Genomic DNA, 12,685 nt, shown 5'->3' on the forward strand with positions numbered 1-12,685 from the left:
GAACGATTGCTGTAACTCGTATTACACTCCAACGGTTACTGAGAATTAACTGTAAAGCTACAGAAAGCGGGTAGCTGTAGCTTACTGTAGCCTTTTACTGTAGAAACTGTTAACTTCACGTAGACATGCTGTACATTGCTTCATCCCAAAGGACCTGTTGGCAATGCAGTGATTTTACTGTTAACAGATTTAAAATGGTTTACAATACAGTCACACAGAAAATCATATCTAAGTAATAGATGTGTTTGAAATATAATTCTTCAAAAATAACGATATTTTGTTTGGGTCGGAATAAAGTCAGTATGTAACATTTAAGGGTCCAAAAACAACATTTATCCCATTTTTTTTTCCCAGATTTTATCAGCTGTTCTTGAGTACATTCTTTTCTTTTTGTAAACCCATAATCCCATTTTGAGTTGAAACAAAATGTGGCTAATTTACAGCTTAAAAAGTCTAGTCATCTATATGTAATATCATTTTTAATATTGTGAACTTTTATCGCACATTTATAATGCAAGCATAACTGGCTTCACTGGGTTAGAAAACAAGAAGCTGTGGATCTGCTCGATAATTGTTCCCATTTAGTAACTGTTGTTTTATTAAGAAACGATTTACAGTCTGATATCATTTTGTCATCTGTTTTAAATTGTTCATTAATTCCATTTGCAATCACTTTCATGATGTTTATAATCAGCACATGGGGGAAATGTTTTTTGTCGTTTGGCCTTTTAAGAGAAAAGGGGGACCAATGGGGCCAAAGTCGCAGCGACAGCAGCTGCGCTCTCATTAAAGACGCAAAACTCCGACAATGATTGAACAGCGGTGTAATTATGTGTCTTAATCACATCATGTGGGTGTAATCGCCTTTAAACGAGGAGTTTGATTATCTGCAGGCAGGTATTACAGCGACAATCCCCATCCCCTGTTTTTAAATTAACGTCCTATCACGCATCATGATGCAAATCATTTTCATAATAATAAGAAGAAGGTGATCAGATCTCCCCTATTTGATACTTCCGACAACACTTCTGTTATTCTCTCCAAGAATTTGGCACAAATTAGAGCTCGGCTGGAGTGGGAAATTATTGACACCTGATGAGAGCCAAGAAACTTGAGAAATTAGAGCGTCTTTACGCACAGGAACACTCATCTGAATGTGTACTAAACGCGAATGAAAATAAATGGATTGTAATTGATGCAATATTTCCATAGAGCTGAATATGAACAGAAGTCATTTGTCTTATAAAGTGCCTTGAGATACCCTTATAAACAAACTGCATCGAACTGAATCAAAAATAAAAACACTATTTAATGTCGAAGTATGACACGTCAGTGCGCACAATCATCAAACACTCAAATCAAAAGCGCATTTCTCTGACTCAAGTTGCACTGACTGCCTCTGATAAATAACCAGATATATTCTGCTGTTGTTCAAAATATTTTAATAAAGCTTTTTCCACACTCAAATACATACAAACGGCCCTCTTTGTTCATATAACAACCAAAGTATCTACAAGACTGAACCAAAGCCTGACCTGACAGCGCGATTAATCAGAACGAAAATCATGGAAAAATGCAGAAAACACATCAACTTAGACGACAATGTGCAATGCAAGCATAAATACCATAAATATTCAAAAATTAATAAATTACAAAAAGACACATTAAATCACCTTGTAGATCTAAATGTATGCTTTTCTACCTTTTCAGTTTTTTTTTAATAATTCATTTGAGTTGGATGTAAAGCCTTCGCAGCTAGATATCTAACCGAGTGGATCACTTGTTATCTATTTTTATTTAACTCCCCTCGTCGGTATAAGATTCACTAGAAAAGTTATTTTAAAAAATTGGGCCTTTGATTTAGACGTCAAAATAAACGCATGAAAAAGCAGCAGAGAGAGAGAGAGAGAGAGAGGTTGTTGGTGTTGCGCTCCGGGGGAAAAAGTCGCGCAGGTTGTCAGGTCACCCAGAAATCTCCACAGAGGGTCCATTTCAGAGCAACAGGCCTTTATTTCTGCTTCTGTTCGGCCTTCATTCACACCAGCACTTGAAAGATGATTTATGTACACAATCACGTGTTGTTCGAACAGAACAAAACAGAAGCGAGTTTGAACGCGTTTAGTAAATAATATAAAAATGTTACTTTTTGTGTCCACTCGATCATCTGTCATGTTTTTTTTTTCTCCTTCTCGTGTGCTTCTCGTTAGTCTTTGTGGTCAGTTTTAAGGCTTGTCAGTGCACTGTTTGCAGAGGCTGGAGGCGGCGTTGTTGAACAGGGTGCATTTGTCCGGGCATGAGGGCGCAGCCACCCCGCCGGGGAACGGGTATCCGGGCGGCTGCTCGTACGCGCCCAGACCTGGTGGAGGAGCTGCCAGCGCGGTGGTAGCCGGTATGGAAGCCGCGGAGATGGCCTGGCCCTGGTTCAGGTATGCCACCAGCCTCCTCATCTCCTCCAGTGCTTGCGCCTGCATGAGGATGTAGTTCTTGGCGAGGAGCAGGGTGGCGATTTTGGAGAGTTTGCGCACCGACGGGCTGTGCGCGTAGGGGATGACCGCCCGGAGCTCATCCAGCGCGTCGTTCAGGTCGTGCATCCGCCGTCTCTCCCTGGCGTTGATGTTTAGTCGCAGCATTTTCTGCTCTTTGGTTTTCTTACCTCCTCCTTCAACTTTCCCCCCGGCTGCTGTCCGCACGTCGGTCAGGAGGACCATGTCGCACCGGCCGTCGCTATCGTCGTCAGGGCTCTGCTCACCGCCGCTGCTCTCCGCCGCCGAGGTCCTGTTGGAGCTCTCCCCGTATTTGACGCACAAAGATCCGGTCGGCAGACCCAGAGTGCCGCCTCTGCTTCCAGCCAGTCCTCCGGGCTGGATCGGGTCCGGATCGACCTGGTCGAAGCAGCTGATTGGGGACTGGCGGTCTCTGGGTGGCAGCTCCATGCCAGCAGACGCTCTGAACGGGTCCATCTTTTTGCCGGACACGGCGCTGAGAGTTTTGTGAAAAATGTCCCCCGCCGCGCCGCCGTTCAGGTTCATCCTCCGGTCCATAGCCTGGTGGGTTCCGGGAACTCCTGACGCCTCACAGTGAGTTTCTCCCTCTGTTTGTGCGTCAGTGGCGAAGTTTGGGGCTCCTCTTGTCAGCTGAAGCGCGGTGATGAAGGGGGGACTTGTGTAAAAAGTGTCGCGCGCTCTCTCTCTCTCTCTTTCTGTGTCTGTGCTGGATTCACCTTCAGCGGATCACCACCATCATCCTCATTACGCACAAGACGCTTCAGTCTTTTTACATCATTATCTCGAGGCGGGTTATTAAAAAGGATTCGCCTATTGGGGCTGAGGCAGCCTCCCTCCCCCTCACCCTCCACCCAATCAGGCTAACGTTTTAATTAACGCAGTTTAAACTAGGACAAACACTACAGCGTGCGCACCAGCTTTTCCTGCGGGCGTGCGTCTACTCAAGACTTGAAAACTGTTTTAGACACCATCCTCTTCATGAAATGGTCTCCCTTAAAATGTTCTTTCTCACCATCAACATGTATTTGCTCCAACGGATAGATGCCAAACAGAACAAGCTTTTTCTTTGATTATTTGTTTGTTCTTGACAGAAAGAAATTAATTTAAATTAGACTTATTCTCAGATTCATTGGCGACTTTTCTTATTCTTTATGGTTCTGTTACTTTCCATTTAACAATATTCTGGAATTTCATTTATAGAAAGTGGCATTGATCCCATTTTTCCTCCATTCACAGTGAAGTATTTCATTTTATTTTGCAATTTTGAAAGTCTGTCGTCTCCCTAAACGACCACAGGTCCTTTTCTCGTTGTTCAACAGGAATTAATTGTTCCTATGCTGCCCTCTTCTGGATAAAACGACAAATCACATATCTGAACGAAAAGCAATCATTTTTTATAGAACACTCGTCTCCTGGAGCTTCCATATATACCAAAAGATCTGACGAAAATGCACATGAAAGCCATAGAAGAAAGGAAAGAAAATACTTATTCTTAAACACACAGACCAACTTGTGCTGCAGAGGTTAAAATAGGTGAAACAGGTTAAACTAAAAAGAAACATCCTTCTTTCTGAGCTAGGAAGACAAAAAAAAAACACTGATGTAAACATTTGAGAAGTGTTTAAAATTTTTATTGAAGCTGAAAGTGTGCTGTTTCTTAAAACAGAAAAAAATGTTGAATCTGTGCGTGTTTTGGGAAACCGCTTTTCACAGAACAGTGATTTAAGGGAGTTAAAACTAACTGAAGAGATTAAACTTTCAATAATCTAAGCAAATTTCTTAAATCAAAAACATTATTGAAAATGTAATGATGAGAATTTATGTACGGTGCTTGGAAAAGCTAATTTTTCCCTTCAGACATCTTCTAACAATAAAACATTTTTTAAATTCAAAAGATAACCTAAGTAATCGCAGTACAAACAGCAGTTGAGTTAACTTATTAAGGCCAAAAGGCTGTCCGAACCTACCTGACCCCTACATGAACCTATAGTTCCCCACCTTGTACAACCATGAGTTATCTGTGAATAACTTAAATTTGTTTCATTAAATTTCACTAAACCAGTGCCTGATTACAAGCAAACATTTTCCATTAGGAAGTGCTCACAATGCCACCCCTAAGGTTCACCAATGAACTCATGATAGGTCCTGAGGCAGTTTGGCACAAACCATTTAGGGGACTCAGCAAACCAGGGGAAATAGATGCTTTGGCCAGATGAGACCAAAACAGAAAAACTTTTGGCTTACATGCAAAGCACTCTATGGTTTAACTCTGTCCTATCTGGATTCTTTTGTTGCTCCATGTGCTCCTGGTTGCTTTTCATTTTCATATTTACTTAAAGCCTTTATTCTGTACGTCTGGATTTTTTATGCTGACATTAAAAATTACTTTTCCCAGGATCCTCCCTGTGTTTGGGTCAATTACCATTAAGAAAACGCCACACAATCAAAATCCAGACTTAGATCCAATTCAGAATCTGTGACAAGAATGGAAAATGGACGTCCACTGATGCATCAAAGCGGACTTGAGCTGTTTTGCAAAGAATGGGCGAATATTTCAGTCACTTGATGAACAAAGCTAGTAAAGACTTCCAGCTTAAAGGTAGTGTAAGGTTAGTATGCTGAATACAAATGTACTTTTCAGATTATTATTTGTGAAACAATTTGTATTTTTTCCCCCTCCACAATTTTGCACTACTTCCTGTTGTGCAAAATTGTGGTCTGTCACATATAATTCACGTCATAATTATTCATAGTTTAAATTGCATAAAGGGGGCAGCATTACCACACCACAACACTGCATGGGGTGGGGAAGCTGGACTAGACTTCCACATATGCAGCCTCTTCATCTTGAACCACAACAGCAACCCAGGTAACAGTGCAAAGAAAATGTCTGGGCTTGATTCTGTTTGCAATAAAATAAAATAAAGCAAATTAATTATGATATAAGAACTGGTATTTCTTTCCAGATGTTGCAGACTTTTTTTGAATTGTGAGTTGCGTATTAGTTCTAGAGCAAGAAAAGCCACCGATATCTATTCACGTGGAGGCAGGCAAAACCGTGTTTATTATTGCACCAAGACCGCAGAGTTAAACATATTGTACATGTTTCTTGCCTAGCAACACAATAAAAATGTAAAACATCATGACATTAAAAGGTTGACAAATGTATACCCAAATGGCTGGAAGCATTAAATCCCGTAATGTCTAAAAACATGAAACATTTTACCAGCTGGTCTTTTCATAAATGTTCACTTTTCTGTAAGTGATGTGTTTCTGTGCGCAATGAAACGCTGTAGCAATCATGGCCCGGTGGTCACAAGCTTCCTACTGCAGTCTAGTGAATTAGCATGACTGGTAATTTGGGAATTGTAGTTAGCACTTAGATGGGAAAATGTGTCCCTTTATGGTTGTTCCTGGTGACTCTGAACAGGAGTGCTGGTATGGAAATTGGAGGGATGGAGATTAACTTTCTTCAAAGGTCTAAATCTGTTTGTTTACATTTACAGCTCCTTGAAAAACGATTCAAACCCCTTGAAAGTTTTTACACATGATATATTTTTACCCACAACCATTATTGGGTTGTGCTGACATTTTGTGTTATTGGCAAAATCCAAGAAGTTCACAACTGTCATGTAAAATATTTTATATGTTTTTTTTTTTAACTAAATTAAATCTGAAAAGTGTGGTGTGCATTTGGTTAGAGTTTTCTTTGAATGTTGAATTTAAACTGTTGTAGTCCAATGAAACATTGTTAGATTAAGTTTGTATTCCAGTCGCTCCTGATTCCACTACAATGTGCTTTCCTCTCTGTGTGTTCATTTCTTATATTCTGTTCATGCATGGCATTATAATTTTGTCTTGTTACTGAAATGTGCTCCACAAATAAGCCTGCCTTGCTTTGCCTCAGAGTCCATACTTTGCTGAACCATCTCCACGCTGCTCTGACTTCTGTAAATCCTTTGGGGTACGTCTCTATCAGCTTTGCACCATCACCAGACTGAAATTCTGGGCCATTCTTCTTTGCAAAATATCTTCAGCTTATGCCACCATCTGTGAACATCAATTCTCAAGTCTTGCCAATTATTCTTGATTGGATTTAGGTCTGAACTTCCTCCGGATCGTCATAGCACAACATTTGACATCATACAGTTTGATCTACACCATCCTGTTTTAGCTCTGGCTGTGTGTTTAGGGTTGTTGGGGTGGTGAAAGCTTACTATATCCACCCTCAAGTCTTATGCAGCCACCAACAGGTTTCTTCCAGTACTGATTGCTCCATATTTCGCTCCATCCATCTTCTCATCAACTGTGACCAGCATATCTGCCCCTGCAGATGAAAACCTTCCCCACAGCATGATGCTGCCACCAAAATACCTCGCTGAGGGGATGGGCATGTTCAGAGGAATGATTACTGCTCTTCTTGACCGGCCTGTTAATTTAGGCGGGATGCCATGTTTGCAGTAGTGCTATAGTCTGCATGCGGATTTAACAGGGCTCTATGAGATGTTCTGAGCTTCAGACATGGTTTAATCATCAAACGATGCTTCAGACATCTCCCCAACCTCATCCCTGACCTGTCTGTTTTTTTACTTGGTCTTCATGATTATAGGGGCTAGCCAATGTTTTTTTAAAAAAACCTTCTGATCCCTTTAAGGAATATATGTTTTCCTGCTAAACATGGACTCTTTTTACTAATCAGCTGAATGCCCTGGATTTCATTTAGGAGTATCAACTCAAAATCCCAAATGAAATACATCAAAGTTTGTGATTGGGACATGACAAAATGTGAAAATGCTCAAGGGGTTTAAATATTTTTGCAAAGCCCAGAAAGCTTCAGAATACGATGCTGACTTTAGTGCTAAACGGAATAATAATTCTATGTAAGAATGGTATGATTGTGATCTTTCATGATATTCAGGGCTTTGGACAGCTCCACAGTTTTATTCGGATCAATCTCACCTAAACTCCACGGGTTGTTGCTGCCGTTCACCGTAGCCCTGCAATGCCCACGGTGCACTTATTCAACGTGAGCAACTCTTTAAATATTCTTCTTCGCCTCACATATTCCACTGCCACGCTAAGAGCCAATTTTGCAATTACTCTCCCCAAGAAGCCATTTGTAGATACTGGGTGAAATGCATTAAGGGACAAAATCCGTCTAACAAGGTGCTGCTGCTGCTTGTTACCATGGCATATCGCTGCACACACATTCAAAGGTACCTTCAGCAGTGATTACAACTGACCCCTGCCAATTGAAACCATTGTGATTATGCCGCAGATGTTTTCCCCATCTGAGTTTGACGCCGTGGCAGCTACATATTGTGAAACAGGAATGAGGTGGGCAAGAAAAAAGGGCTGCTTGTGCTTGTTGCAGTGAGTCACCCACCAGAGACAAGTACGACTGCCAGAGAATGGTGTTTAGAAATTATGACCCGACCCTTCTTTAAAAACTTGAGGGGAAACGTATCATGAGAAGAGGAGGCTGGATGATGTAGTAAGACAAAAAAAATAAACAATTAGACGAAAAAAGTTAAATATTTTTTTTTATTTAAAACTAATTGTCCATAACTCCTTATTGGAAATAATGCAGCTTAAAAACAAAATACATGATAAAGTTAATGTCAGATCCACTTGTGATATCACTTCATATTTCACTGGTTAGTTCCTCCAAGAGGAGAGGGCCTGATTTGTGAATCTCAACGTTTCCTCTGTGGTTTTTGAGGATTATGTGGTTCTGTTGCCACCTCCACGCCATTAGCTTTATTGTGCACTGGAGCAGTTCACAGTCAAGTCCATAACACAAGTAGAGGTTTCTGATTTTGTTAAAAAGCTCAATAGTTTAATAGGGAACCAGTAGTAGATAAAAGAAATCCCTCTGATAGGCTGGATGTTCTGGACTTGTGGGGGCTGCTGTGGCTCTTTAATGTGCCTGTAAAGTGAGATGAGTGGGATGCATTGGGAAAGACCGCTGAAGTCATCTCAATTAGTTAGGAAATGGAGCATAGAGTGTGCTCAAAACATGGAGGGATCACACTACTTCTCCTCTTCATCTAAAAGTCTATACAGGGTGCTGTTAATGAAGCTCTGGCAGTTTGTGTAACCCCAGACTTTGAATCATTTGGTGTGGCTTTCATCCTGACTTTCAAGCAGTGGATCAGCTATTTCCTCTCGTTGCACTGCTAAGGGGATCATGGGAGTTAGGACGCTGGATTTTGCAGATCAGTAAATCTGCAAAGCACCTTATGTGGCAGGTACTGCAGGAGAACGGGGTGCTGGGAATGCTCTTCAGGGTTACCCAGGCCCAAAGCAAAATCTGTGTCCACATTTTCTCCACACACTTTCATGGCCAGAATCATTTTCAAAACCAGTCATTTTCATAACCAAGTGGCCTCTGTGCACACTGAGGCCATGGCCTTCAGTGTGCACAGAAGAGTGTGAGCCGGTGGAGAAAACAATGAACTCCTCCACGTTTGAGGCAACGGTTGTCAACTAGAAAAAGGTAAACTGGCCGTGCAGGTCTGAGAGTAAACCTTTGCCTTGAGCAGCAGGGAGGAGTTAAATTATCTTTGTGTCTTGTTGGTGATGGAAGGATGGAGCAGGAGATGATTAGATGGATTTGGGCCTTTTCTGTGCTGCTCTGGTCTGTCATGATACAGGCTGAACTCAGCTTTAAAGACGCGGGTGGGAAGCCCCATCATCCAATGGAAGCTTGAGCCAGAGATGCTGCTGCCGCACTTCAAACCAGTTCAGACGACTCAGGCATCTGCTTAGGATACCTCTGTTAATAACGTGATCATTGAATACATGCATTATTTGGCTGTTAAAAGTAAGAATTAGTTCAACTGATCATGAGATGAAGTGGGTTTGATCTTTGGAACATTTCTGTGGATAAGATGCATGCATTTGTTTAGACACTCAAGACACACATAAGGATTCATATGCCAAATACAGAAAACGGCCTTGTGGTGACACATTCTTCTACTGATATCACGGGAGGAGGCACCATCCCCTTGTGGTCTGTGCCTATAGTTTAGAAAAAGGCATGTAGCCATCACTCGAGGCTCTTATTCCTCAGGATGCGTCCCTCGTTGTTTTGTTGTGAGAGCCTCAGCGCCTAATCTTGTAATCTTTCTCTGCCTTATTAGATTGAGGTGCTAAAGTCTTACTCTGAATGGGAGTCGTCCTTAGGAGGTGCTTTATTTTGGTCAGCTGCTTAGAGGAAAAAAATTGACCGGCAGGGGGCTTTTATGTTCAAGTACTCGGTTTAACACCTCCTCGGTTTCCTGGAGATTTTAAGAGCATGTCTTACCGGGCAGAGACCTAAAGCTTGTTGGAGGAACTTTAAATGCCCTTGTGGCCTGAGAAGAACTTGGGATTTCTCTGCCCAAACTTTCTTCATGGGCCTGTTATCTGTGACCTGATCTCAGTTTAGTGGAGGACATTGAATAGCGAACAATGTTTTTGGCCGTCTGTTTTTAATATCTAAGACAAATAGAAAATAAGAGTCAAAACACAGGAAATACACAAGAAAGCTAAGGCATGTTAATTTGTACAGTACGTTTCAGCAACAAGACAAGGGCTTTACATTATGAAAACATATAAAAGAAGTAATGCACATTTTAGTGGCATGATAAATGACAGCAAAGAAAAGCTGGACTACACACTGGCATTAACAATGTCCTAGTCATCTGTTTAAATAGAACCATCAACGTCAACTCTAAACAAATGGGTGTCTAACACTGTTTCAGCATTTTTAGCATGGAAAAACCCTAATAATGACAATACTAAACAGTGCACAAATAATCACAATATAAACAACCATGGATTATGACAGTGGTGTGTAATAGCCCTGATACCCCTAAATAAAATACACTTCACCCACTGCTGTTAGAAGTCCCTTAAAATGCGTACACAGAGTCTACCTGTGTTTAATTGAATCTCAGTATTAATACAACTGCTCTCTTAAGGCCTCTGAGGTTTGCTAAGAACATTTGTGAACATGAAGACCAAGGAACACCGACTAAGAGAACAGTCGGTGATGAAAGAATATCCTAATCTTCAAACATCTCTCAGAGTTCTGTTGAATCCATAATCTGAAAATGAGAAAAGTACCGCCCAGCTGCAGACCTACCAAGACATCCACCAAAACTGAGAGGCTGAGTAAGGAGAGCATTAATCAGAGAAAAAGCCAATGCTAACTCCAGCAGAGCTTCAGCTCCACATCTCAGGTTGGATAATCTGTTGATTAGACAGCTACTTGTCATGCACAAATATATTTTTTATTTATTAAAAAGCCTCAAGAAGAAAGCTAGAAGTCATGGAGTTAACTATGTAGGGGACAATGTAAACGTTTTGGAGAAGGTTAGCTGGTCAGAAGGGAACCAAAATTGTACTTTTTGGTTTAATACAACATCATGGTTTGTGCAGAGAAAAACTAACACTGCACATCACCCCGATCATACTATCGCCACTGTGAAATATAGTGGTAGCAGATGCATACTGCAATTCTGCTTTAGCAAAGAGTTGGGAAGCTGATTACGGTTGTTAATATTGTTGCAGGTCAAGTGATTATCTTGTAATTTCCAACAATTTATTCAGTTGTTTTTCTACATCTTTTGTGTGGACAATGTTGCTGAGAGAGTGGGTGGCATTAAGTTCCTCAGGACTGATAAACGTGCCTATAAAGAACACCTCACCGTGACCTTATCTGAAGAAACTGAAGCAACAGCACTCCTATCTACCTTTTCAGTGCATTCAACAGAGCTATGGTTGAGATTGCATTGACATAATCTGTGTGCTACTCCTGCTGCGATAGGATGGATAAGAGGTCCTCTGTGGGGGATTGTAAGGGGAGACGTTGGAGTTTCCTGACCCTCTGTCCAGGATCTGTTTCCTCTGCAGAAACAGGGACGTTTCAAATTCTCTTTATGAAGTTGCTGAACTGCTGCCGTCAGGCAACCAGTACCACAACATCCAGAACAGCTAGACTGTTCCAGAGCTTTCTGTGTACAGATGTAAAAATACACTATTTCTGTTATGATGAGGCACTTTATATTACTGCAGCTATTTTGTATTTTCTAAATGTTTGTGTGTCTTTTAGTACACAATGGCATGACAGTTATTTGACTTAATTCCTCTTACTGTAAAAAAGCAAAGCCACCAGTTTGCAGTGTTTTTCAATCAGTCAATCAGATTTTATTCATTGTCTTTATTATACAACCCAATTCAACACAAAGCGTTTCTGCAAAAGTTAAAACATGAAACAAACCCCAATCACCAAATCTACCAAACTAAATAAATAAATAAAAAATATAATTGTTGGACAACTATGACAAAATATATGACTGAGGAAAAACCAGAGACAGACATAAACAAAATAGAAATCTAAAAATTGTGGTATCGTAAAACAATAAAAGCAGTTGCTTCAACCATAAGACATCAAAATGATGAATAACACAAAAAGCATAAAGATCAGATTATAAATGCCATATAAGCAAATAAAGACAATATTTGGGGAGATAAACTAGATTAAAAATACAAAATGAAAAATACAAAATAATACTGAATTATAACAATTTATCTCAGAAAACATTAAGGGGGAAAGTTAATGAAATAAATAAGTTGGATCAAAATGTAAGTATATTCTAAATTCCAATACATCCAAATATTTTAACCAAATACGTGTTCCTGCAGCTCAGAAAATAAAGTTGTGTGTGTTTAAATTGATTAAACAAAATCATGTTTCATTTTATCTTGCAATCCTAAATTGAATTTGAATGAATCAAAATGTATTTATTTCTGTATAACTGATTGTCAATTGGGTATTTTTGTCATTTAAGTTGTCTCAGGGTGATATTTGTTGTGAACTGGCGCTATATAAAAAAAAAAACTAAATATAAAACTGAATGTCTGACAATTACCAACTTCTACCAGAAGAGAGCAGGAGAGCCTTTATAAAAAGAAAGGACGTGGATCCAGACGGCTCTGCAGGGGGAGCAGCAGAGTATATGGACATTCTTCATGGCAGCTTTATGGATTTCATTCAACTTGAAGATTTTTTTTTCTTGTTATCAGCAGAGGCCAGACTCTCAGGCTGTTGAGTTTGGATTTGAAATTCATGTTTTGTGACACAGTTAGGTGTAATAATCATGATATAGCAAACATAGGAGGCGCTCTTTTAC

The 12,685-nt window shown here is 40.3% G+C and overlaps 1 protein-coding gene across 1 annotated transcript; it reads right to left on the reverse strand.

Moving 5' to 3' along the window:
* Positions 1-1,425: 1,425 nt before the first annotated feature.
* On the reverse strand, positions 1,426-3,282 carry bhlhe22 (basic helix-loop-helix family, member e22). Its single transcript, XM_012879506.3, has one exon. It carries the CDS (start codon positions 3,039-3,041, stop codon positions 2,223-2,225), a length of 819 nt encoding a protein of 272 aa, XP_012734960.1. The 5' UTR covers positions 3,042-3,282; the 3' UTR covers positions 1,426-2,222.
* Positions 3,283-12,685: the final 9,403 nt, after the last annotated feature.

This window comes from Fundulus heteroclitus, chromosome 21 (assembly GCF_011125445.2).
Source record: "Fundulus heteroclitus isolate FHET01 chromosome 21, MU-UCD_Fhet_4.1, whole genome shotgun sequence".
NCBI classification, from domain to species: domain Eukaryota; kingdom Metazoa; phylum Chordata; class Actinopteri; order Cyprinodontiformes; family Fundulidae; genus Fundulus; species Fundulus heteroclitus.

Excerpts from the sequence above, each read along its gene's own strand:
- bhlhe22 (XM_012879506.3), bottom strand. The coding sequence starts at position 3,041 with ATGGACCGGAGGATGAACCTGAACGGCGGCGCGGCGGGGGACATTTTT.